The following is a 27,389-nucleotide window of genomic DNA, read 5'->3' as shown; positions in this document are numbered from 1 at the left end:
AACAACAGTTTTACATGCATGCAATGACAAAAAACACTTTTGTTGTCTTATAATATGCATTTATGTTTACCTGATTTGCTCACCGACTCCCAAATGATTCGTTCAACGACCCCTCTTTTGCGTGACGCTAATCTGCGGTGATTGGTCAGATGACCCAGTCAGTTGTGATTGGTATACTCTGTGCAGAGATTGTCGGAAACGGAACGCCCATCACCGCTTTGTAGTAAAAAAATCAAAATCAGAGAAGGAATTTGTGTTGATTTATGTTAGCGATCATAGCCCAAAGTTCGGTGGTAAACACCCAATCAGTTATTGTTTGCGTTAGCCCAACGCATAAACATATTGGTAAAGCACTACATTACTACAAGTTATTGCTCTGTTCTTTATGACAACTCCAATAACATCGACAAACATTTCACATATTTCAAAAAAATTTACATTGGAGACCTAGAAGCTGCGCTGAGCGCAACTTACACAACACACACAAATACTTATTAAGCATGCTAAAAAACACATAAAAGCAACAATTATTAATAATACTTACAGGTTGTGATTCGGAGGAGGACGCTGATCCAAATAAACTTGGTACTGAACCTTCCTTCAGTATCAACCGCTCATGAATCCACACTTGAAAGCATTCATGTTCAGTAAAGCAATCGTCATTAAAATGACGCGAACACAGCACAAGGTTCGGGCTATACTTGTGTGGTATAGTTGTAAATATAAACTCTAGCCACTGATTCTTCACATGCTCGCCCCTGGGCAGTGAAAAAGGTCGCTTTTGATATGCACTTCAGAACACAGCGCCTTGTTGTCAACATGATGTTTTCAAGTTTTCCCTGGTGTCTCGCGCTACGCAATGAGTGGGCGCGCCAATTTGATAAATTTTCGTCTTGACGTCACAACGAAAAGGAAAATGACTCGTTGGATAAATGATTCATTACATTGACTCAGAGTCAACTCCTACTTTTGAGAGACAATAACTTTTTTTACGGTGAACTTTCATATATAAAACTTTGCAGGATGTTTTTGTTCACTTAAATCTATGTTACACACTACATGAAAGGTAATTTTCAAAATTCCATAATAGGTGCCCTTTAATGTTAGCTAGCAAGATAGGGACATATATAAATTAGCACATGTGGCAATGTTCAGTAAATATCAAACTTAACATTAAAGGAATCTTCTAGGATCAGTACAAGTTAAGCTCAAATTCATCAAATTCATTTCTTCACAGAAATGAATATAAACTTTTGTTTTCTAAGCAAAAATTGTGGTCAAAGTAAGGAATTTACAATGGAGGTGAATGGGGTGATATTTCACCCAAAAATCTAGATTCTCTCATCATTAACTCACCCTTATGCCGTCCCAGATGTGCATGACTTTCTTTCTTCAGCAGAACACAAACTGATTTTTAGAAGAATATTTCAGCTCTGTTGGTCCTTACAATGCAAGTGAATGGTTATCAGACCTTTTTTGAAGATCCAAAAATCACAAAGAAAACAAAAGTACTCCATATGACTCCAGTGGTTAAATCCATATCTTCAGAAGTGATATGATAAGTGTAAGAAACTGATCAAAATGTAAGTCCTTTTTACTCTAAATCTCGTGACGCAGATAAATTCTAATCTTGTGTAATGCTGTTGAATCCCATATTTTATTACACTAAAATCACGTTAACACGTATAATGTTAAAGTCTCGTGGCTATATTTTTGATACAGTTTATATTTTAACATTTACAAACTGGCGCCATTCACTTACAGTATGTAAGGTCCAGTATGTATCTAACCACGATTTGTGCATGTGTTTTTTATATACAAATGAGGGAGGGTAACCAATATATGCCACAAATGCTGTCAACTGAACTTAAATTGTTTTGAACCCAGAACATTCCTTTAGGTTTGCAGTCAATAAACATAAGATGTATGGACAATACAGCATTGGCTCCAAATGGCAAGTGGCAGATCCTTCAACTGTCACAAATCTCTCTCTAACTGGCCCCGGGCCATCATTATTGTTGAGCTCTGGAGTGCGTGCTTAAGTCAGGTGGCCCCTCTCTTCACCGTCTTCCCTGCAATCTTATTGTTGCTCTATCCTCTGCGTGTGCACATATAGGAGGAAAGTGTACACAACAGTGTTAGGTGAGGGGGCTGTTTTGCATTGGTTCTTGTGTCTTTGGGGGAGCTCTCAGAGTGGACTTTACCCACAGCGTTAATGGGTGTGCTAGTCAAGGCCTAAAACTTCTCAGAGAGAAAAGAGAAAGTGAACAGGATGGAGGTGGATCCATGTGATCGTGACTCAAATGGCCATCCTTCTGTTTTTTGGCTTGTGCTGTTTGTTTTTTCTTCATTTTTTAAGAAGTTGCTTGGTATCTGCATCATCCGCTACAAGCTAACACTGCCTAACGGTTTGACTTTGCTCAAATTCTTTTGTAGTTTGGTTTTGACTCAAATGTTCATTCTGAACACGTTTTAGCTGTGAGATCTGAAGACCGAAACATGCGTGATGTTTTCGGAATGAAAAGTGGTGCTTGCCTGTGCAAAAGTTGCTGCCACAAGGGTGTTGTGGGTGGTTGCTAGGGTTCTCAGTATGGTTACTAGATGGTAATTTACTGGCAACACTAATTATGAAAAACGTATTTAGAAATGTTCTCAAGCAGAGTTCACCAAATAGTAATTGAGAAGCTCAACTTGTGGTTGTAGATTGTTGTTGTTACATTTCAAACTGATGTGCATCTTATGTGTTTATTTGTGTCTTATTGTGTTGGTTCTTTTGCTTGTTTCCTACAGGTGATATCACACAGAAAGGCTATGAAAAGAAACGAGCGAAACTGCTGTGCCCACACGTACCACAGACCCAAAGTAAGAGAGGCCCCGAGACTTCCTGTCTGCTTGTTTCCCTCTCTTTTTCTTTATTCTCTTTGCATCTTCTCTCTTGCATGCCATTCAATGTTATCTACAAACTGATCAGAGTCTGTTAAAGACAGTCCAAAAATTTTAATTCTATAATTATTTAGGCTACTCACCATCATATTGCTCCAAATCTGCATGACTATATTCAGTGGAACACATTCTGAGATATTTAGCATTTATTTTTTATTTATTTTATATAATATTTGGGTGAACTTTCCCTTAAAATAGCCAATGTTTTTTACAGTTAAATTTTGTTTTGTTTTTGCTGGTGTTTAACATTGATGGTGAAACTGAATCCAGCTGAAAAATATGGTGTAGATATGTGACATCTCTCAAGTTGCATTAATTATGTCTTACTATTTTATCGTTATTCTATAAATGATGCATTCAGGATACTACTATGTTTTTGTATCTGCATTGTATCCTAGTGATGATAGTCTGTAGAACTTCACCTGCTTTGTTTCTCAGCAGATGAGTGCGAGACATCAGTTGAGAGTTGTGTAAATGCTGTACGAACCCTCGCTACATCAAAAGACCACACTTAAAAATAAGAGTCACTTAAAAATGTTGTCTTGCAGCAAAAAACAGCCAATAGTAACCCATCTCCTTATCTGGAATCTTTGAGGAACCCAATCAATTCAGATTATATCCTCAGTTAGCACCCAGCTGCTGGTCTCTGGATCTTTCCTGCCTGTTCACAAGAGATGAGTTCACTATATTTGTGCATTGTGACAGTTCAGTGACATCAACTTTGACTTGCTTGTTCCATAAATACATTATTGCTTTGACATTTAAGGATGCAAAATCACAGTTTACTTAATAGGTTCAATTTCATCCTTCTGATGTGAAATTGGTATGCATTGAAAGACACGTTTAATGCATAGATATGATATGTTCTCAGTCGAAACCCCTGATGTCAAATATGGTAGTGTGTCTTCAAAGGTGCCATTTTAGTGCTTTGAAGTTAAAGTTCACCCCCTATCGTCTGCTCCTCACCAGCCTGCATCATTTGTATAAAGTCAACCTACCTTTATGCTGTATTAGAAACAAAATTGTGACTTTATTGGATTTTTATTGGTTTTTTTTTTGTCCAACTGGTAATTGGTGCATAATAGTTATAGCATCAATGGTAAGTGTCAAATATCAATGTTTCTGTGTATGCATTTGGAGATTTATGTTAACCGAAATAAATGGAACAGTTTACATAAAAATGAAAATTCTCTCAACATTTACTCACCCTCATTGCACCCCAGATGTGTATGACACTTTTTCTGCAGAACTCAAAGGAAGATTTTTAGAAGAATATCTCATTTCTGTTGGTCCATGCAAGTGAATGGTTGCCAGAAATTGAAGCTCCAAAAAGTACAATAGCAGCATAAATGTAATCCAAACGACTCCAGTGGTTCCTGGAAATACCGGGGTCTTTCAAAAGTTTGGATTACCAAGCCAAGAAGCATCTTGAAAATTAATGAAATCGTACAAATTCAATTTAACAATTTCAGTTCTAAAATGTTTAATTGGCTTTTTTTTATTTGTAAACGTTCTTATCCAGTTTTCACAAATGATTGGAAACGTTATGGAAATGTATCTGTCAAAATGTGTGGGAACCCTTTCTGTGGTGTTGTGTACAAATTAGTTTGTTTAATGAGCTGTGATCTTTGCAGATGTGGATATCCAGTTGACCCCGGGTGTTTCTTCAGACCCCAACACTGGGCCCACTCCAGCCCCACGGCAACACAGAGCTCACCGCAGCGGAGGAGCACGGGATGACCGCTACAGGTCAGGTAAGGAAATTCAGTTCATCATATACAGTGTACATCTTTTGTTTTAAGTGATTCTGGCCAAGCTCTAACAAATGCATGTGATGTAACATAAAACACTACATAGAATAATTTACATAATACTTAATTTTATTTTGTTTTCAAGTAAAAATATCTACACATTTTTAAAATAAGATAAACTTACTTTAGATGCAAAATTGTGATTTCAGACAATATACTCTTATATATGCCAATGGCATAATACAAATGCTTAATTTATGATATATTCTCTAAGAACAAGGCTCAACATCATATTCATTAAATGTATCTTGTTTTAAGGATATTTAAATATTTCAACTTGGGGAAAAAAAAAAGCAGAAATACTGATTAAAAAAAATATTTTTGCATTGAGATTCAGTGCAAACACTTAATGTGTTTGTCACCAGCATAGAGAGAATACTTTGTCTCTACATGAGTCAGTTTAGTAACTGTAATCACTGTTCGGTGACATTACTGGATGTCTCATATGCCTCCTGTCATGTGCCATTGTGTTATTGTTAATCTTTTCATTTGTCTTTCCATACCCTTCTGTCCCTCTTCTCTTCGTCACGCTGTGTTGGTCTGCCAGATATTCACACAGAGGCCGTGCAGGCTGCTCTGGCCAGGCATAGAGAGGAGAAAATGGCCCTTCCCATGCCCACCAAGCGCCGTTCAGCTTTTGCCCAGTCTCCTGCAGAGAATTGCACTCCTCCTGGTGGGTCTTGCATCACCCACAAGCCTTCTGCTGCTGCTGCTCCTGTCCAAATCCCACTGATAGAAGGGTCTCAGAGACAGAATGTACAGGCAGACACAATGCCTGAAAGCACATCCTGGTCTTAATATGAGGAAAGAGCCACCTGATATATGCAGGGTTCCCATGGTCAAGGACAAGCTGGAGAAATATCAGAGAATTAAAACTTTTTGATAACCAGGCCTGGATAAGTCATGGAAATTATTAAAATCTTAAAAAGTCACAATTTCTATTGTGGATTTATAATTTTGCTAGTTATGCTCAGCTCTGACATATTTAATTGGCTAGAAATAGCTGTTTGTGCGTGCACAATTCTTTTTTTTTTTTTTTTATCCTTATCCAGTATTCATGAATGACTTGAGCAGTCATGGAAATTAATTGGTCAAATGCTGTGGGAACCTTATTTAGAGAATTGTATATGATCTAGGTATGCTCTAAGGATATATTGGTGACTATATTGGTATTTGCCATAAATAATGTTGTTGTTTTTTTTTTTAATTACATATTGGTTTTGATTAGGTTTTAATAGATATTTAAAGCAGAGACCTTCAGAACTTAATTTGTTTTTTAGACATTTCCTTTGCCAGATTTCTTAAGTTACCAAACAGTTATCTATCTTTTACACTGTACAATAAATGTTTTGCTGTCTGACATATTATTTCACTTAGTGTGGATGGTGTTTTTATTTTTTATTTTTTTAAACTGGATAAACATTACAGATATTTTATAATAGGCTATCTGTCAGCATATTGGTTATCAGTCATAATGCAAAACTTTCTATGTCAGTGCATTACCCTTCTCCTAAAATGCCATATCACATATGCGTTTTTATCTGTAAGATTGTTTATTTCTCTATATAAATACCTTTCTAATTTGTAAATACATTTGTCTACAGATACATCATCAACATCAGAGGACGAGGGCTCTCTGCGTAGGCGCCAGGTTGCCATAAGTGCAATGCTGGCACAGAACCTCCAGAGTTCTGAGTACTGGATCAACCGCTCTGTCCAGAGCTCCTCCACCTCCTCTTCTGCCTCCTCCACGCTCTCTCACGGAGAAAGCAAAACTCAAATCCACAACCACAGCCAAGGGCAGACCAGCACACTGGCTGACGTGATGGCACACACCCGCATAGGTACTGCAGAATAATGAGTCACACATATTCGCATGCATGTACAGGTACTGGATCATACACAACTACCACACAGTAGGGTTGCAGTTTTTTAGTTGCATCACACTTATATAAGAACTATTTAAAGGGATAGTTCAATCAGATATGAATATTCTGTCATACTTGGCTCACCCTTATATTTTTTCAAACCCGTATGACTTTCTTCCTTTAGTAGAACTCAAAAGGAGTTTTTAAGCAGAAGTTTAGTCTCATTCACTATTCACTTTTATTGCGTCTTTTTTCCATAAAGTGAACTAGGGGTGTAACGATATATCGTGGTACGATGACAACAGTTTTATCCTATTGGTTGAGCTTCCAACATGCAAACTACTCTGCACCTGCGTCATGCGTGCATTCACAGAAATCGCTTGAACGGAGCTGTAGCAGGGCAAAATGAGTTCGGCTGAAACAGAAATTGAAATGGAGGATGCCCCGTCCACTTATAAGTTTGACGTCTGGCAGCATTTTAGTTTTCCAGTCACTCGACTGGAGGACGGTAAAAAACAAACATACAAAATACGAACGGTGTGTAAATACTGTAAAAAAACACTGTTATACACAACAGCGAACACTACAAATATGTGTCATTTAAAACGGCACCACAAGGACAAACTCCTGCAACTGGGTGCAAAAAAGAGTGTGAAAGAAGGCCAAACATCTATACAATGTAGTTTTGCTTCAACGTGGTCTCAGTCAAATGCAAAAGCTAAAGAAATAACCAGGTGCATCAGAGTTTTTATCACAAAAGTCATTAGACTATTATCTGTTGTCGACAATGTTGGATTTCAGAAATTGGTTAAGGTACTGGAGCCCAGGTACCATATTCCGTCACGCCCGCACTTTAGTCAGGAGGTAATTCCTGCCCTGTACAGCGAAGCTAAAGCAAATGTGACAGATGGTCTGAAAAAAGCAGAGAGTGTGGCGATAACAACTGACGGGTGGACTTCGAGGGCTGTTCAGAGCTACATTAAAGTCAGAAGTAGTTCACTCTTAGGTTTCATCGTAATTCTAATTTCTTGTTAAAATTCAGTTTTGTTGTTCAGTGACACACCTAGTCAATTGTTAATTTACGTACAGAAGGTTAAATTAAATCTTGAAATATTGTAAATTCTTTAAGATGTATGTACAACAAAGGAAGTTATTGAAAATGTTAATGTTTTGGAAATCTGTTATTTGAATTTCAGTTAAATTTTGTAATATTTTTCAAAATAGTCTATCAGTCTGTGTTTAAACTGACTCTTCAAACCTGTTGTTTCAGCTGTGTATGTCATGAGTTTAATACTCTCTGAATCACTGCTGTAATGTTTCCTCAATGCAGAGAGCAGCAGTGTTCCGCCTGATGTCACATCCTCTGTGCCTCAGGAGAGAAACTCCAGAGGGGATCTGCCACCCAACATAGCAGTGAAGGGCATGAACCGTGGCCTGAGTCGCTCTAGTATGATGGACACTGCCGGCGGTACGGCCAGCACATACATCACAGCTCTGAGTTGCAGGAAACAAAGGCATTGACACATATACAGTTTAAAGGGATAGTTCACCCAAAAATTGAAATGCTCACATCATTTACTCACCCCCCATGCCATGCCAGATGTGCAAGTAAATGGGTGCCAACATTTTGAAACTTCAAAATGCACAAAAAGACAGCATAAAAGTAATCCATATGACTCCAGTGGTTAAATCCACATCTTCAGAAGTGATCTGATAGGTGTGGGTGACAAACGGATCGGTATCAGATAACAAAAAGCACTTTGTTACTCAAAATTCTCCTCCTTGTCCAGAAGGTGGCGATATGCAATAAGAATTTGAATTGCCAAAACAAAAGAAGAATGCAAAAGTGGAGCTTGCAAATACAAAATGACTTAAATATTGATCTGTTTCTCTCCCACACATGTTATATTACTTCTTAAGAAACTGATTTAAACACCAGTCTTTTGGATTACTTTTATGGCATTTTGGAGCTTTAAAATTTTGGCACCTTTCACTTGAATTGTGAGGACCAACAGAGCTAAAATATTTTTCTAAAAACCTTTGTTTGTGTTCAGCAGAACAAAGAAAGTCATATACTTCTGGGATGGAATAAGGTGGAGTAAGTAATGAGAGATTTAAAAAAAAAAAAAAAATATTTAAGGATATATTAATCGAGTATTTATTCCCATTAATTTTCAGGAATATAATTTAAAAAAATTATATATTTATATATATATATATATATATATATATATATATATATATACACTCACCCAAAGGATTATTAGGAACACCATACTAATACTGTGTTTGACCCCTTTCAGCCTTCAGAACTGCCTTAATTCTACGTGGCATTGATTCAACAAGGTGCTGAAAGCATTCTTTAGAAATGTTGGCCCATATTGATAGGATAGCATCTTGCAGTTGATGGAGATTTGTGGGATGCACATCCAGGGCATGAAGCTCCCGTTCCACCACATCCCAAAGATGCTCTATTGGGTTGAGATCTGGTGACTGTGGGGGCCGTTTTTAGTACAGTGAACTCATTGTCATGTTCAAGAAACCAATTTGAAATGATTCGAGCTTTGTGACATGGTGCATTATCCTGCTGGAAGTAGCCATCAGAGGATGGGTACATGGTGGCCATAAAGGGATGGACATGGTCAGAAACAATGCTCAGGTAGGCCGTGGCATTTAAACGATGCCCAATTGGCACTAAAGTGTGCCAAGAAAACATCCCCCACACCATTACACCACCACCACCAGCCTGCACAGTGGTAACAAGGCATGATGGATCCATGTTCTCATTCTGTTTACGCCAAATTCTGACTCTACCATCTGAATGTCTCAACAGAAATCGAGACTCATCAGACCAGGCAACATTTTTCCAGTCTTCAGCTGTCCAATTTTGGTGAGCTCTTGCAAATTGTAGCCTCTTTTTCCTATTTGTAGTGGAGATGAGTGGTACCCGGTGGGGTCTTCTGCTGTTGTAGCCCATCCGCCTCAAGGTTGTGCGTGTTGTGGCTTCACAAATGCTTTGCTGCATACCTCGGTTGTAACGAGTGGTTATTTCAGGCAAAGTTGCTCTTCTATCAGCTTGAATCAGTCGGCCCATTCTCCTCTGACCTCTAGCATCAACAAGGCATTTTCGCCCACAGGACTGCCGCATACTGGATGTTTTTCCCTTTTCACACCATTCCTTGTAAACCCTAGAAATGGTTGTGCGTGAAAATCCCAGTAACTGAGCAGATTGTGAAATACTCAGACCGGCCCGTCTGGCACCAACAACCATGCCACGCTCAAAATTGCTTAAATCACCTTTCTTTCCCATTCTGACATTCAGTTTGGAGTTCAGGAGATTGTCTTGACCAGGACCACACCCCTAAATGCATTGAAGCAACTGCCATGTGATTGGTTGATTACATAATTGCATTAATGAGAAATTGAACAGGTGTTCCTAATAATCCTTTAGGTGAGTGCATATACACACTCACCTAAAGGATTATTAGGAACACCATACTAATACTGTGTTTGACCCCCTTTCGCCTTCAGAACTGCCTTAATTCTACGTCGCATTGATTCAACAAGGTGCTGAAAGCATTCTTTAGAAATGTTGGCCCATATTGATAGGATAGCATCTTGCAGTTGATGGAGATTTGTGGGATGCACATCCAGGGCACGAAGCTCCCATTCCACCACATCCCAAAGATGCTCTATTGGGTTGAGATCTGGTGACTGTGGGGGCCATTTTAGTACAGTGAACTCATTGTCATGTTCAAGAAACCAATTTGAAATGATTCGAGCTTTGTGACATGGTGCATTATCCTGCTGGAAGTAGCCGTCAGAGGATGGGTACATGGTGGCCATAAAGGGATGGACATGGTCAGAAACAATGCTCAGGTAGGCCGTGGCATTTAAATGATGCCCAATTGGCACTAAGGGGCCTAAAGTGTGCCAAGAAAACATCCCCCACACCATTACACCAACAACCATGCCACGCTCAAAACTGCTTAAATCACCTTTCTTTCCCATTCTGACATTCAGTTTGGAGTTCAGGAGATTGTCTTGACCAGGACCACACCGCTAAATGCATTGAAGCAACTGCCATGTGATTGGTTGATTACATAATTGCATTAATGAGAAATTGAACAGGTGTTCCTAATAATCCTTTAGGTGAGTGTGTGTGTGTGTTTGTATATATATATATATATAAAATTACACACACACACATAGTATATGCTACAACATCTGATATAAACTAGTGGGAACTCTCTCTTTTTTTCATTTTCTTAGTCAGTTACATTTTTATCCCCTTTTCTCCCCAATTTGGAATGCCCAGTTCCCACTACTTAGTAGGTCCTTGCGGTGGCACCTCAATCCAGGTGGTGGGGGGCAAGTCCCAGTTGCCTCCACTTCTGAGACCATCAATCTGCGCATCTTATCACGTGGCTCATTGTGCATGACACCGTGGAGACTCCCAGCATGTGGAGGCTCATGCTACTCTCTGCGATCCATGCACAACTTACCATGCACCCCATTGAGAGCGAGAACCCCTTATCGTGACCACGAGGAGGTTACCCCATGTGACTCTACCCTCCCTTGCTACCGGGCCAATTTGGTTGCTTTGGAGACCTAGCTGGAGTCACTGAGCACCCCCTGGATTCAAACTTGTGACTTGTGGTAGTCAGCTTCAATACACGCTGCGCTACCCAAGCCACCATAATGGGAACTCTGTTTAAGTTTGGTAGTAGTGTAGTATTTCTCATAATTTGGCAAGGAAAAAATAAATGTTGAAATGACACTGGGAAGGCACAGGGAAGGCTTTTACAGTTAAGCCATTCTTTAACGCTTAAACAAGGAGGTCTAGTAGGCCTGAATCTATTTAATTTTAAATAGCCTTTTGTACTTCCATAACCCTGCTACTGATTTCAGTTTTGGTTTAGTGATTTCAGCATCACCACTCTTATGAATTCCGATCATTTTTGCTATTCACTTATTAAATAAGAATCATAAACCACTTCCTGTTGATCATGTATTTTAAAAAGGGTCTAAATTGACATGTTATCATGTGGTTCTGCTAACGCTTTAAGGTTTTGCTTCCTTCTCATTCATGGATTAATGCTCATCTGACTGTTGGAAAAGGTGTGTTGTTGGGTTGGGGGAGGGGGGTGCAGTGTAGTGTCACAGTGGTTTTGTCCTCCCAAACTGATCCTGTTTGTTTCTGTGTGTTTACCTGTTTGTTTAAGATTATCTGTTTGTGATAAACTTGTTTTTAAATGAATCACTCCTTTGTCACTATAATAGATAATGGACAACACAGTATGTTTGTTACAGACAGTATGTATATTTGAGAGGACTCAAATATACATTTAAGTTAAACCATGAATACATTTGAGGGCGTTCCATGTGGTTTTCTTTGAAAAGCTAATCTTCCTGTCCTCTAAAGAATTGATTGAGAATATCTTTATTAATAGGTGTTCCAGTACATAGTCGTGTCTCCACTAAAATTCAGCAGCTGCTCAATACGTTGAAGAGACCCAAACGGCCTCCACTTAGTGAGTTCTTCCTGGATGACTCTGAAGAGATTGTGGAAGGTATGAAGCTAAAATTTTTATTTATTATCATTTCTGTGTTTACAGAAATGTCTCCTAAGAATTCCAAAGAGCACTCCACTAAGATCTTTTACGAAGTTCTACACATAGATAAAATATTATGACTAATTATGCTTTCAGCTACCACTCTCATTCTCAAAGTCAGCACCTAAATTGTTAAAAGAAATACAATAAAATAATAAAAAATGAATTAATAATAATGAAGATAAATAATAATAAAATAGGACACATATTCCGACTTGGCCTGCTCAATACTGAGCTAAACATTCAAGTCTTTTTAGTCCCATATTACACTTATAGGGTCTTCAGCTTCTTTAACATATAACCATAAATAATATATTGCACTCTAAAGTAGTCTTGGGGCTAGATGTATCATCATGAACATCCAACATTCTTTCTTCTCCTCCCCAGTTCCTCAGCCAGATCCTAACACACCCAGACCAGAGGGCCGACAGATTATTCCAGTTAAGGGGGAACCGCTGGGGGTGGTCAGTAACTGGCCACCGGCCCTTCAGGCTGCACTGGCACGTTGGGGAGCCACACAGGCCAAGAGCCCTGCTCTCACTACCTTGGACATCACCGGCAAACCGCTCTACACCCTCACCTATGGTGAGATATCACACTAGACTGAATTAATCTACCCATTTTCAGTCTGTATCACAAATATATAAATATATTTTTTTTTATTAATGCGTCCTTCATAATATCATATCCATCCTGTGATCTCAAGGTAAACTTTGGAGTCGCAGTCTGAAGTTGGCATACACACTGCTAAATAAACTGGGCACAAAAAATGACCCAGTACTGAAGCCCGGAGACAGGGTAACACATTTAAGCACATACTATGTAGCTTCTAGCCAGGTCATTGTTGCTTTTTATTCTCCATGTTTCTCCTTTTAGGTGGCATTGGTGTATCCCAACAGTGACCCCGGGATGTTCTGGGTGGCCTTCTATGGGTGTCTTCTTGCTGAGGTCATTCCTGTCCCAATAGAAGTGCCTTTGTCCCAAAAGGTTTGGCTAAACATAATATATAAATAACCCATGAAACATAATAAATTAGCTAATAGTTGAAGTGTTTCACATGTTTTTTTAATGTGATTTTTAGGATGCAGGAAGTCAGCAGATTGGCTTCCTGTTGGGAAGCTGTGGTGTGGGCCTTGCTCTTACTAGTGAAGTGTGTCTTAAAGGACTGCCAAAGACCCCTAATGGAGAAATAATGCAATTTAAAGGTTAGTTTCCCATTGCACTTCTTATTTTATGACCCAGCCAATTAATATTAGCTGTAAAACAATTGGGGTTAAAAAAATATCATTTATATCATATTTTTATTTGTTTCACACTGTTGATTGTTCAAACTTCATCCTTGGAGAGTAATCCGTACTGTATACCTTTGGCACCGATTTTGCAGCGCTAACCATTCAAACTTTATAATGCAGGGTTCAAACCCAGACCCTTCATTACCTAGGGTTCCTGTAGTTCAGATCTGGTTGAGCATGGCACTAACAATGGCAGATTCATGGGTTTGATTCCCAGGGAACATACAAACTGATTAAATGTGTACCTTCAGTGCACTGTAAGCCACTTTGAATAAAAACATATGCCAAATGCACAAATTTCCATTTAAAAGCGGCGCTAACCACCTTTCAAAATACAGTTGTGAAACATTACTTAACCCAGGGTTGAGCGTAGTGTGGAAAGCCTAATGGTCTCTTTGTAAACCATTGAATTGCAGTTTGATATTAGCCAGAATGTTGTATGTTTTCTTACAGGATGGCCTCGGCTTAAATGGGTGGTCACTGATACTAAGTATCTCACAAAACCATCCAAGGACTGGCAGCCACACATACCCACGGCAAACACTGACACTGCTTACATAGAGGTGAGTGTATACAGGCAAGCATTTGTGTGTAGGGGTGAATACATACCATTTTATCTCTCTAATTCTGTGTTTTGTATGTTATCAGTACAAGGCTAGTAAGGAGGGTACTGTGATGGGTGTGGCTGTGTCTAAAATCTCAATGCTGACACACAGTCAGGCTCTAACGCAGGCTTGCAATTACTGTGAAGGTGAGTGGTACTTCTCTACTTTAGCTTAACCCACTTAAAAATTCCTATTATCTTAACAGCACAACATTGAATGACTCTTCAAGGTGTCAGAATTAGGCCTTAAAGATTTATTGAATAAACCATGCTGACTAAATATCCAAGTGTTTTATACATACTTGAGCATAAAATGTTAATAGCAGAAAATCATAGCCTCGTACACAATAGAGCTCAAGATGTAAGGACATTCTTTTATATAAAAAAAAAATTCACATTGTAGAATAACAGTTAAGTCATGAAAACTATGAAATTACACAGATTGAAGTATGGAAAATATGTAGTAACCACAAATTTTAAACCAATCAAACCTATTCTTTATTTTATCTTCTTCAAATTGGTCACTCTTTGCTCTTGATGGAGTTCACTATCTTCCTTCACTAGCCATTTCAACTCATTCATTTGGAAAATTATTTACCTTTTAGTTTTTTAAAGAAATCTAAACAGAGGCGCGCTCTTTATATTTGCCTGCAAAACTAATTTCTAGCATTTAAAGGGATAGGTCACACAAAAATAAAGTTTCTCATTGTTTACTTGCCCTCATGCCATCCCAGATGTGTATGATGTTTTTTCTTCTGCAGAACACAAATTAAGATTTTTAGATGAATATCTCTGCTCTGTTGGTGCATTTAATGCAAGTGAATGGTCGACAGAACTTTGAATCTCTAAAAAGCACATAAAGGCAACATAAAAGTAATCAATACGACTCCAGTGGTTAAATTCATGTCTTCAGAAGCGAGATGATAGGTGTGGGTGAGAAACGGATCGGTATACAAGTCCCTTTTTACTATCAATTCTCCTTCCTGACCAGTAAGTGGTAATGTGCACAAAGAATTTGAATCACCAAAAACAGAAGAAGAATGTGGATGTAGACATTTTAGTAAAAAACAAACAAACAAAGGACTTAAATATTTATCTGTTTCTCACCCACACCTATCAATCGCTTCTGAAGACATACATTTCTTTTATGCTGCCTTTATGATTTTTTGGAACTTCAAAGTTCTGGCCACAATTCAATTGCATTAAATGCACTAACAAAGATGAGATAATTTTCTAAAAATCAATTTTTGTGTTCTGTAGACGAAAGAAAGTCATACACATCTGAGATGGCATGAGGGTGAGTAAATGATGAGAGAATTTTCATTTTTGGGTGAACCCTTACTTTAAGATCAAAAGATCTTTAATATGATGAGAAACATTCAGTGAGGTGTGTCCAAACCTTTGAATCTTGTTGTACTGTACAGTATGTCATTAGATTATTCTTCTAAACAGTAGTGTGCAGTGTAGTACCATCAGAATAATAGGAACATTTCCTTTTATTTTATTGTTTATCAAATAATTGCACAGTGAAAAACTTATCAAATTATCAGCTCAAGGTTGCAAGTAATTCAATATTTGCCAGTCTGACTGGAATCCAAGTGTCACATCTCATCTCTTGTGTCTGAGTGATAAACAACCTTTAAATGTTCTGTTCTTATTCTTAGGAGAAACACTGGTTAATGTCCTGGACTTTAAGAAAGACACAGGCCTGTGGCATGGAGTGCTCACGGTGGGTTTAAATTTCCTTGAAGTTACTTCAGGTTTTACACCTGTAGACCTGCCGGACCTCATATGTTTGTGCATTCTTACAGAGTGTCATGAATCGTATCCACACTATTAGTGTGCCGTATGCTGTCATGAAGGCTTGTCCACTGTCCTGGGTGCAGAGAGTTCATGTTCACAAAGGTACACAACATGTGCATAATCATATGACACTGATCAAGTGGATTGTGTAAAAAGATTAATAAAAAGAGGCAAATCATAATATAAAAATATGAATAGTAATACGGCAGAATATCTAAAGATTTATTTTCTGTGTGTACACAGCTCGTGTGGCCTTGGTTAAATGTAGGGACCTTCACTGGGCTATGATGGCTCACAAAGATCAGAAGGACACCAATCTGTCCTCTCTACGCATGCTGATTGTAGCTGATGGAGCCAATCCCTGTGAGTGAATAAACTAAACATGCTCAAATGTCTACGTGTTTTAGTCGTCCCAGACTTCTGAGCCTGAAGTACACTTGGCTATATACTTAATAATGCAGATCTATCCTGATGATATTTCTGTTTTAGGGTCAGTGTCTTCGTGTGATGCATTTTTGAACGTCTTCCAGTCTCATGGGCTGAAGCCAGAGATGATCTGCCCATATGCTTCATCCACAGAGGCCATGACTGTGGCCATCCGCAGGTACATGCATCAGTCCTTGATGCCCATCATCAATGTACCTGTGCACACTTATTGCTGTATATTGTATATGAAAATATTAATGATTAATCTGCCTATATTTATCCAGTTATACATAGTCTAGAAGTGTACCAACAAAGTTGTCAATAAATAATTTCTGTTTCTGTTTTTAAAAAATGTTGCATTTTGAGTAAATACTGTGTAAGCCTTAATGGTTGACCACTTTTGATGTAACTGTACACTTACCTTCCTTTAAAACCATCTCGATGTGTTTAGGCCTGGTGCCCATGGTGCTCCACTCCCTGCCAGGGCCATACTCTCTATGGCTGGACTCAGTCACAGCGTAATCCGTGTCAACACTGAGGATAAGAACTCTGCCCTTACTGTGCAGGATGTAGGCCATGTTATGCCTGGAGGTGAGACACTGCAAAAACCTTTTTTAACATTTCACTGAAAATCATGTTAACATGGTGAGCAGTCTCTGAGTTTGAAACTGTAATTGCCACTATGAAAGTAATATGTGAACTGTCAAACTCTGTTGTTGTGGATCTCAAATAAGAGATGTCTTTTGTTGTCTTTCTGTCTCACAGCTCTGATGTGTATTATAAAGCCTGATGGGCCTCCCATGCTCTGTAAGACTGATGAGATTGGAGAGATAGTGTTGAACTCACGTGCTGGAGGCACCATGTACTATGGCCTACCAGGAGTGACAAAGAACACTTTTGAGGTATGGAAACCAAAAAATATGTTTTGTGTAAGCAATGCACAGAAATAAAGCATTTACGATAATTCTATGAATTCTGATTGGCTGCAGGTAATACCTGTAAACTCAGGTGGTACCCCTATAGGAGAGGTTCCCTTCACACGGACTGGACTGTTGGGCTTTGTGGGTCCAGTAAGTAATGTTGTTGCAGGCTTGATTGCATTTACGAAGCAGTTCAGGTTTTAAGAGCTAATTAAAACACACCCTTTATTATTGTCTTGTTTGTAGTGAAGCAAAAATTAAAACAGCATCTGTACTCACAGCTAATTAGATTTGTGACACAGCATTATGTCTTTTTATTGAGTAACTGACTGTTCTCTGTGCCCTCAGGGAAGTTTGGTGTTTGTGGTGGGGAAGATAGAGGGTCTGCTTTCAGTCAGTGCACGTAGACACAATGCAGATGACCTGGTGGCCACAGCTCTGGCAGTTGAGCCGGTCAAAACCGTCTATCGAGGGAGGTATGAATGACGCAAAAAATCTACAACCAAAACACAATCAAATTCAAGTCTGTTTCTGTATCCCAGTCTGGTTGGGTGATGTGTCCCTAAGTAGGGATGGGGCAGGATGTTCAACTGGTTGATTAGTTAGGTTTTTTAGTTTTAATATTTTAGTGGTTATGCTTAAGTGTCATTATTGTTATGTTTTTGTCAAGTTAAAAATAGTTAAACTAACACGGTGTTAGTTTTTAAACAATGGACCAATACGATGAAGCTGGGGGTGGGATAAGAATCTCGAGTGTAATGAATGTGGCCACAATGTCCATCTGGTATGTGTGCATAGACAATCAACTTAAAATAGCGCAAATGAAATGCAAGAACATGTTCTGTGTGAATGACCTCTAAGAGTGTTTGTCATCCGTGCAGGATTGCTGTGCTTTCCGTCACTGTGTTCTATGATGAGAGAATAGTGATTGTGGCAGAGCAGAGACCTGATGCCAGTGAAGAGGACAGTTTTCAATGGATGAGCAGAGTCCTACAAGTAATTTACAGCTTTTGAATCATTCTTCTTATTCACAGCATTGTCCTCTCCTAATCTCAGACTGATTTACTGTTCTCCCAATGTAGGTCATTTTGTTTACTCCAAAGTAGATAATTCAAGCTAATGGACCTGAGCTGACTATCTTAACATAATGAGGCATATAACAATAATAAATGGACAATTTCAGGTGTTTCCATTTTAGATTTTGACCCTGGCTTTTCCAGTGATTGGTATAATAAATCGTCTCTGTATCTGCTTTCTTCCTTTCCCATAGGCAATAGACAGTATCCACCAGGTGGGGTTGTATTGCTTGGCATTAGTACCTGCTAACACATTACCCAAAACTCACCTGGGTGGTATTCATTTATCCGAGACCAAGCAGCGCTTCCTGGATGGCTCTCTTCACCCATGCAACATTCTGATGTGCCCTCATACATGTGTTACCAACCTTCCAAAACCAAGGCAAAAGCAACCAGGTACTGTTTTTTTGTATCTAAATCAAAAGCCTGAAACACAGCAGTTCTACATCACACTACCTCAAGCTTTATGTAAAAGGGATATTTCACCCCAAAAATTTTTAATTCTGTCATCATTTACTCACCGTCTCACAAAAGGAGGTGTTTGGATGAATGACAGCCTTAGTCACCATTTGTTGACTGTTGTCAGGTTTTCAAAAATGTATGTAAGTAGATGGTGACTGAGGGTGTCACATGGTTAAATGGAACAATATGGGGTGAGTTAATGATGAGAGGACTTTAAGAGAGGATAGTTTAAATGGTATTCTTTGTCTTAAAAGTTGCTTTTTATCTCATACTTGTGTTTAAAGTGGGAGTGGGTCCGGCCTCCATCATGGTAGGCAACCTGGTGGCAGGAAAAAGGACAGCACAGGCTGCTGGGAGAGACCTTGGGCTCCTTGATGACCAAGAGCAATCCAGGAAGGTGAGTGAATGATTTAAAAGGACCAAAAAATTACATTGATATATTTACAGGGCAAGATTACTGAATTACGTCGCTTTAGTAAGCCCAAAATAGATATAGATTGTTCTGCCTAAATCTAGAGGCCTAAAATGTGTTAGCAACGTAAACACAGTTTAACCTGCTGTAACAACAATCTTGACCTGTTTTGCATGGACATGCAGGGCTCCAGACTAAAAAATTACTTGGGAGCCATTAGCTCCTAAACTGAAACATTAAGGTGCCAAATGGCTGTTTTTGGTCACCAAATCACAGAATTGCTTGATTTAGATTGCTGTTCAGAAACAAGATAGACAGCCAAAGAATAAAAAAGACAACTGATAACCCATTAATCTAAGGCTTAATAAACAGTATATATAGTTGAGTAGATAAGTTTACATTCCCTTTTGTCTCATAAATGTTCACACCCCTTTCATAGTTTATACAAATATAAAATATATATATTTTTTATTTAGTACTGCTCTTCAGGATCTACATTACAGATATTACATATAGTATGCATATAGTAGTTTGTTGTCTTATTGAGCATCAATGAATGTTTGCACCTTGTGTAATAGTTGTGTGCAAGCCCCTCAATTGTCCTAAGTGTCAAAATCTTGATTTTATATATACACAGATCAGTCACAACATTAAAACCACCTGCCTAATATTGTGTAGGTCCCCCTCGTGCCGCCAAAACAGCGCCAACCCTCATTTCAGAATAACATTCTGAGATTCTATTCTTCTCACCACAATTTACAGATTTGTTATCTGAGTTACCGTATAATTTGTCAGTTGGAACCATAAATAAAATAAACTCTTGAGACTGTTGTGTGTGAAAATTCCAGGATATCAGCAGTTAAAGAAATACTCAAACCAGCCCATCTGGCACCAACAATCATGCCATGGTCCAAATCACTGAGATCAAATTTTTTCACCATTCTGATGGGTGATGTGAACATTAACTTAAGTTCCTGACCCGTGTCTGCATATTTTATGCACTGCACTGCCACTACACGATTGGCTGATTAGATAATCACATGGATGATTGTTGAATCACTCATCTCTGTATCATCTGCAGTTGGTTCAAAATGCGGGTTGGCTCTGTTTTGGAGACACGATGGGGACCTACACAATATTAGGCTGGTGGTAATATATATATATTACCTTATTTTTTAGGATGGCCCAGACAGAGACAACAAGAGTGCAAATTTACTAAAATCCCAGATGCGGTTTATTGTGCTACTCCATTCCCAAATATATAATTACCAGAAGGAAAAAAAAGTGGTACACAATACGGGAATTTTAATTATCAAGAAGCCCCAAAACATGGGACTCTTATTTTTAATGTCTGCACTCCCAGTTGTGAGCTCACTGATGGCTGATTTGCTGAGAAAATGAATCTGATTCAAACTGCTAACCTGAGCTCCTGAGTTAAAACCCTCAATTCTTTTTGGATGATTCATGAAAAGATTAGTAATTAGTAAAAGAAGAGCCATTTGTTCATGACTCTCGCACTGGGTTTGTTGTTGCTTGCGGTGCAGCAAGCTCGTCAGAAACAGAATGGGTGAAAAGAAGCTCAAGACACACTGGTGCACGATATAAAGATGAATTCAAAAGCTCACAAGATATCTGACCAAACCGCATATGAACGCACACAACCTGAGTGTCGCTAATGGTGACTAGATGTAAAAATGTTGTCGCAATCAATTAGAGGTCGACCGATATATCTGTTTTGCCGATTAGTTGGCACCGATAACAATTTCTGGAACTATCGATTATCTGCAAAAATCCACACCGATACTTTTCCCCCGTTGTGTCCGGTGCTGGAGCGGCTGGGAAGGGCACGCTGTCATAATACAGTATGAGAGTGGCCTCTAGAGGCAAAATAGAAACTGTCACTGATGCCTCATGGTGGTTGTTTTGACACGTGAGACTGCACGTTGAATGCAGCGGAACACTGCATGGAGCTGATTAATGCAGATTTAAAACGCCTACAACTAAAAGGTATGTATACTGTACATGTTGTCAGATCATTATAAAGTAATTCATTTCTTGAATAGATGCTGCATTAGTAAAGAACAGCAGTATGTTTTCAGACAAGGCTGAGAGGATGCTAACATTAAAGCTATCCTCAAGCGGTTAGAACAATGTGACAAAAACATGCAAGTCCTACACAAATGTTTAAATAAAATGTATTAATGTATTAGTTTATATACAGTTACAGTTATGCTTTAGCCAGCTAAGTTGTATATTTAAAGGTAGTGAGAGATTTGAGAAAAATATCTTCATGCAGTCAAGAGAAACATAAACAAATCAGAAACACACCTGATTTTATTTCATTTTTTTATCCTCACAGTAATACGTATTTTTGTAATTTTAATGAGATAATCAAGTGATTTGTGTGTTTGTGTGTGACGAGTTTCTTGGAGAATTTAAACGAGTGTAACAGCGCATAATACAAACAAAAATATAATTGAATCTTATTGAAGCATTTTTAAAAAGCATAAGACACATCAATTCACTAGTTTGCCCTAGTTTCACATTAATGACCCCTCACTTGAAGATGTGCAATAGCTCTGTGAACCACAAAAGGCTATGTTTAATAAGTAAATATATTAAATGTACGCACAGCGCCAGCGCGTTATTGAAAGCAACAAACACTGGTATTGGATCAGTATTGGCCGATACTGACATTACCCTTATCAGAATGGGATCGGGAGAGAAAAAGTGGTATCGGTGCATCCCTACGTTAAATGTTGTTTTTTCATTCAGTATCAATTTTAAAAACTATCGTCTGATTAATCGGTTATCGGCTTGTCTTCCCAACTTAGTTATCGGTATCGACAAAATCCTATATCGGTCAACCTCTACAATCAATTACTTTGATTGCTTATGCGACTATTTTAGTTGCAGGCTGGAGCCCTGACATGTAGATATGCAATTACAGTAATGACTCCATAATAGTAATACATTTGTTAATTATAGTTGTGTCAGTAACATCTCTATAATCGTTAAATAACTAGTAACTACAATTATAACTCTTATTATACTACTCCGTAATAACTATATAAAAACAAGTTTCCAGCCTCTGGTTAGCCCCAGACCTTTTTTGGTTTCCACAATCAGAACTGGCCTAAATTATGTTGCCATTAAATCTAGCTCAGTGCAGATAGTGTTTAAAGAGAATAAAGGATGACTAGAATATCTCTCATGTCCTTTAAGCTTGTGCTGTGGTCTGTCTTTCTCCCTCATATGGGGGGCCCTAGCTCTGTGTGTGGCCCACTAACATGGTAAGTCTGAATGCCAGCAATGCTCTGCTATCTGTGTGCTGAGCTTTGAATCCTTATCGATAGCAGCCACAACAACAAAAACAGCATTCTTAGGGGCTTGAGACAAAAAGAGCACATAAAGTGATAGATTTATCTGAATGGATCTCTTCCTATCTTCATTTTTGAACCAGGATCATGTTTAGCAGTGTATTCAACTGGAATATGGTCCAAAATAGCTGTTATATTAACTAAAGAATGCTGAGTACTTTGGTTCAACTTTTATAAGTAGGATTAGTGTTTGGAAACACTACAACACACACTTAAGGCCTCAGCACACTCGCAGAGAAGTGCTATTTCGTTCTTCACTCAGATCCAAAAATAAGTTTTGTACAGCCGTTTGTAGACATAGTAGTGAATTAGCGACTTTGTGACAGGATATATTTAACTGAGTGATCGGGAATTAGCGGTCGGCCAGATTTTGTTCTAAATGACATCACACCTGTTCTTTCTTCGATTTCGCAGGAAGTGTGCATGGGCCTTTACGCTGCATGGTGTGGTTATTATTATCCACTGCCTGCACGAATTGCATCCTGCAATAGAACTGCTATGTGTGTGTGTAAAGACATGCAATCCATGTGAACTATCATCCTGCCTTGATATTATGAACCTTAGGCTTTGTTTTCTTTTTTTATGATTTTGTGTTATATTTTATTTGTTTGCTGAAATAGTGTTGTGGGTTGACTTGTGCTTTCCTGTTATTATCAGGGACCGGATTATGACTTGCAAAGGCACCAGGGCCAATTATCTCGAAGGGCCCCCCTCCAAAAGTTGTTGATGGGGGATGTTTGGGGGGTTAGTTTTCATTGTTGATGGGTTTTCGAACGGGGGGATCGCCAAACTGGATTGCGCAACCTTAAAACCCAGGCCCCTCCGGGCAGTCAAGGGCCCCTGGGCCCATTGGCCTGGTCGGTAATCCATCCCTGGTTATTATGGGTATTAAAGTTTGGTTAGGAGATAGTTCAGCCAAAATGTTCTAAACCTATGATTTTCTTTCTTTTATGGCACACAAAAGGCTGTATATTCAGTCTCAGTCTCTATTCGGATTCATTGCCTATTATTCCATACAATGAAAGTGTATGGTGTCTGCAGCTGTAATTCTGCCAAACATCTCCTTTTGTATTCCACGGAAGAAAGTAAGTCATACGGTTTTGGAACAATATGAGGTTGAGTAAATGATCATATAATTGTAATGTTTGGGTGAACTAACCCTTTAAGGTCAAAATTGGTGATATTTGAGATTTGTTCTCTTCTATCCTAAAGCACCAGTTCCTGTCCGAGGCACTGCAGTGGAGGGCACAGAATGATCCTGATCACATCCTCTATATGCTTCTTAATGCAAAGGTGAGACACATACAACCCCCTATCACACCGATCAATTACTCAAGCCCTCTGCCCATTCTGTGCTGAAACTGTTCTGTATTGTTCCTTTTCTTGGCCTGCAGGGAGTAGCAGTGAGCTCCGTCACATGTTCTCAGCTGCACAAGCGAGCTGAAAAGATAACTGCAGCTTTGTTGGAAAGAGGAGGAATTAACACTGGAGACAATGTAGTACTGCTTTACCCTCCTGGTAATGACTCCTGTCCCTTCTTTAATAATAAAAAAAGTGTAATAGTGGATAGATGCTATTCAGTGAAACTAGATTTGATTAAAGATTTTTGACTTGAATTGAATGCTGGTGTGAGATGTTGGCATTTATCATATTTCCTTCTTTCCTTAAGGCATAGATCTAATAGCCTCCTTCTATGGTTGTCTGTATGCCGGCTGTATTCCGGTCACCGTCAGGCCTCCTCACCCACAGAACCTTGCTGCCACACTACCCACTGTCCGAATGATCATAGATGTGAGTCTGAGCAGACTGTACATTTAAGATTTTATATTGCATATGCATACCATATAAATTTGATTGTCAAATGTGGGGCACAATAGGTGAGCAAAGCAGCCTGCATCCTCACAACTCAGACCCTTATGAAGATTTTACGGTCTAAAGAAGCAGCAGCCTGTGTGAATGTGAAGACTTTGCCAAACATCATAGACACAGGTACTGAAATTAGTGTCTGGTATTATCATGTTTGCATTCTAAAGAAGCTGTAATACTGAGTTAACAACTGTACTAAATAGATTTTTAAGATTAGTATCCTTGATCTTGTGTGTGCCAGATGATCTTCCCAGGAAACGGCCTCCTCACATCTATAAGCCACCCACTGCAGAGATGCTGGCCTACCTGGACTTCAGTGTGTCCACCACAGGCATGCTGACTGGAGTTAAGGCAAGTCTTGCATCTTTTCATCAAATTAGTCTCATTCCTAATGTGTTTGCTTTAGAAGTGTCCATCACAACACTACCTTTGCTTTCAGATTTATTACTGGAAAATCAATTTGTTTATTCAAATCAAATCAAATCACTTTATTGTCACACTACCATGTACACAAGAGCAACAGTAGGTAAAATTCTTGTGTTCAGCTCCGAGCAACATAGCAGTCATGACAGTGACGAGACATTTTACAGTAAACAATACACACTATATAGAATATACAATACAATAAGTAAAGAGTATATGAAATATATATAAGTAGTTGTATTGAGGAGAATATGTTGACAGTCCATCTCCAGATTATAGATTAATAAAGTGCAGTGCTAATTATTGATCCTGATAGATCAAGTGTTCAAAAGTCTGATAGCTTGGGGGAAGAAGCTGTCATGTAGTCGGCTGGTGCGGGTCCTGATGCTGCGATACCGCCTGCCTGATGGTAGCAGTGAGAACAGACCATGACTCGGGTGGCTGGAGTCTCTGATGATCCTCCGAGCTTTTTTCACATCCCGCCTGGTGTATATGTCCTGGAGGGAGGGAAGCTCACCTCCGATGATGTTTCTGGCAGTTCGCACTACCCTTTCCAGGGCTTTGCAGTTGTGGGCGGTGCTATTACCGTACCAGGCGGTGATGCAGCCTGTCAGGATGCTCTCTACAGTACTAGTGCAGAACCATGTGAGGATGTGGTAGTTCATTCCAAACTTCCTCAGCCGTCTCAGGAAGAAGAGGCACTGGTGAGCCTTCTTCACAACGGCCTCAGTGTGGACGGACCATGTGTCTGTAATGTGGACACCGAGGAACTTGAAACTGCTGACTCTCTCCACCGGTGCTCCATTTCTTCCTGAAGTCCACTACAAGCTCCTTGGTTTTACTGACGTTGAGGGAGAGGTTGTGCTCCTGACACCAGCGTGTCAGAGTGTTTTTTTATTGAGAGTGCATCTGTTTAATTTATGCAATGTAACCCTTTCACGAGATGATGTGTTTCTGTCATTTCCAATATTCCGCATTTTCTTATTATTTAGTGTATATTTATAACACTTCTTTGTGTTATATTAACTAGACATGTTTCAAATAAAGCTGATGGCATCTTTCTCTCTTCTGACCCGTAATCCATCGCTCTCTCTCATTTTTGGTGATCGGTTCACATGTGGTCATACCTGACCACATGTCACCTGAGACACATCTTAATACCATGTGTAAACAGGGTCTCTGATTTCCTCTTTCTGAAAGTTGTGGAAACGTAATACTGGGTTTTTTCTTTTGCTGTTGGAACAAACTGCAATAGAAGTGTACCCTGCCTAGTTTACTTGTGCGTTCCAATCCTGGAAATGTAAAAGTGTCCATTTAAACTTAACGTGAACATCCATTTTCTGAACTTTATCTTGAGTGTTTGCTCCTCAAGTGTGTAAAAGCTTGCTTTTGTTTTGTTTCTTTCAGATATCTCATTCAGCGGTCAGTGCTTTGTGTCGATCCATCAAATTGCAGTGCGAGCTGTACTCTTCCAGACAAATTGCCATCTGCCTGGACCCCTACTGCGGCCTGGGCTTTGTGCTGTGGTGTCTATCTAGGTAGTATAACACAGTAAAACCTCTTAGACCATGTCCTAGCCAGGCACTACACTCTAAATCATATCTTTTGAGTTTTTATCCTAATGAGCCATGACTGCAACAAGAAGTACACAACAGGACACTTTTGTTGCTCACTTGGTAAAGTAAAATTGTCTATGTTTAATTAGCTATGGCTTGATGTCGCTTAGTATTTTGCTCTTAGTGGAAATAGAAAGAATTAATTGTCACTGGAAATTTTGACAACTTTTGTGACTGGACCTAATTTATAGAATATTTTTTTCTGTATCTAGTGTTTATTCAGGTCACCAGTCAATCCTGATTCCTCCCATGGAATTGGAGACCTCTCTGCCCCTGTGGTTAAGCACGCTTAGTCAGTATAAGATCAGAGACACCTTCTGTTCCTACTCAGTCATGGAGATCTGCACCAAGGGCCTTGGCACACAGACTGAAGCTCTGAAGGTGAGTGAACAAGATGCAGACATACAAGTACTCAATCACAGGACTTAATGTTGAGAAAAATAACTTTCAGAAAGGGATTGTCAAAGTAAACAGAGACTGAAAAGTGTCTATAAAAGATGACGAGGGATGTATGTGCAGGTGCGCGGCGTGAACCTATCATGTGTAAGGAGCTGTGTCGTCATAGCAGAAGAGAGACCCCGTTTGGCACTCACACAGTCATTCTCCAAGCTCTTCAAAGACCTGGGCCTGTCTCCACGCGCAGTGAGCACTGCTTTTGGTGCCAGAGTCAACCTGGCCATCTGTCTACAGGTTAAAAAAACACATTGCGTCAACTGCACATGCCATAAAGTTGTGTTGGATTACTGTGACACAAGAGTAGAGCTTTGTTTGTATATCACTTTTTCCTTTCTTTTGCCATTTCAGGGCACTGCTGGTCCAGACCCATCCACTGTTTATGTAGACATGAAGTCTCTCCGGCACGACAGGTATGT

The 27,389-nt window shown here is 39.2% G+C and overlaps 1 protein-coding gene across 1 annotated transcript in view; it reads left to right on the top strand.

Annotated features, from left to right (window-relative positions):
* The window catches only part of LOC127628726 (disco-interacting protein 2 homolog B-A), an 84,776-nt gene that overhangs the window by 53,654 nt on the left and 3,733 nt on the right, over window positions 1–27,389 (top strand). The window contains exons 2-33 of the mRNA XM_052105564.1: window positions 2,791–2,862; window positions 4,578–4,697; window positions 5,302–5,427; window positions 6,359–6,598; window positions 7,953–8,090; window positions 12,076–12,195; window positions 12,625–12,822; window positions 12,944–13,035; window positions 13,114–13,224; window positions 13,319–13,442; window positions 13,983–14,092; window positions 14,178–14,280; window positions 15,798–15,862; window positions 15,945–16,038; window positions 16,180–16,299; window positions 16,426–16,540; window positions 16,814–16,953; window positions 17,128–17,264; window positions 17,352–17,432; window positions 17,631–17,758; window positions 18,164–18,278; window positions 18,553–18,754; window positions 19,105–19,217; window positions 23,825–23,905; window positions 24,007–24,130; window positions 24,282–24,403; window positions 24,490–24,601; window positions 24,720–24,829; window positions 26,309–26,439; window positions 26,730–26,898; window positions 27,037–27,207; window positions 27,322–27,383. Of these exons, the coding sequence (XP_051961524.1) occupies window positions 2,791–2,862; window positions 4,578–4,697; window positions 5,302–5,427; window positions 6,359–6,598; window positions 7,953–8,090; window positions 12,076–12,195; window positions 12,625–12,822; window positions 12,944–13,035; window positions 13,114–13,224; window positions 13,319–13,442; window positions 13,983–14,092; window positions 14,178–14,280; window positions 15,798–15,862; window positions 15,945–16,038; window positions 16,180–16,299; window positions 16,426–16,540; window positions 16,814–16,953; window positions 17,128–17,264; window positions 17,352–17,432; window positions 17,631–17,758; window positions 18,164–18,278; window positions 18,553–18,754; window positions 19,105–19,217; window positions 23,825–23,905; window positions 24,007–24,130; window positions 24,282–24,403; window positions 24,490–24,601; window positions 24,720–24,829; window positions 26,309–26,439; window positions 26,730–26,898; window positions 27,037–27,207; window positions 27,322–27,383 (3,946 nt within the window). The remainder of the gene's footprint in view (window positions 1–2,790; window positions 2,863–4,577; window positions 4,698–5,301; window positions 5,428–6,358; window positions 6,599–7,952; window positions 8,091–12,075; window positions 12,196–12,624; window positions 12,823–12,943; window positions 13,036–13,113; window positions 13,225–13,318; window positions 13,443–13,982; window positions 14,093–14,177; window positions 14,281–15,797; window positions 15,863–15,944; window positions 16,039–16,179; window positions 16,300–16,425; window positions 16,541–16,813; window positions 16,954–17,127; window positions 17,265–17,351; window positions 17,433–17,630; window positions 17,759–18,163; window positions 18,279–18,552; window positions 18,755–19,104; window positions 19,218–23,824; window positions 23,906–24,006; window positions 24,131–24,281; window positions 24,404–24,489; window positions 24,602–24,719; window positions 24,830–26,308; window positions 26,440–26,729; window positions 26,899–27,036; window positions 27,208–27,321; window positions 27,384–27,389) is intronic.

This window comes from Xyrauchen texanus, chromosome 35 (assembly GCF_025860055.1).
Source record: "Xyrauchen texanus isolate HMW12.3.18 chromosome 35, RBS_HiC_50CHRs, whole genome shotgun sequence".
In the NCBI taxonomy this organism is placed as follows: domain Eukaryota; kingdom Metazoa; phylum Chordata; class Actinopteri; order Cypriniformes; family Catostomidae; genus Xyrauchen; species Xyrauchen texanus.
This window is presented reverse-complemented; position numbering and strand designations above follow the sequence as displayed.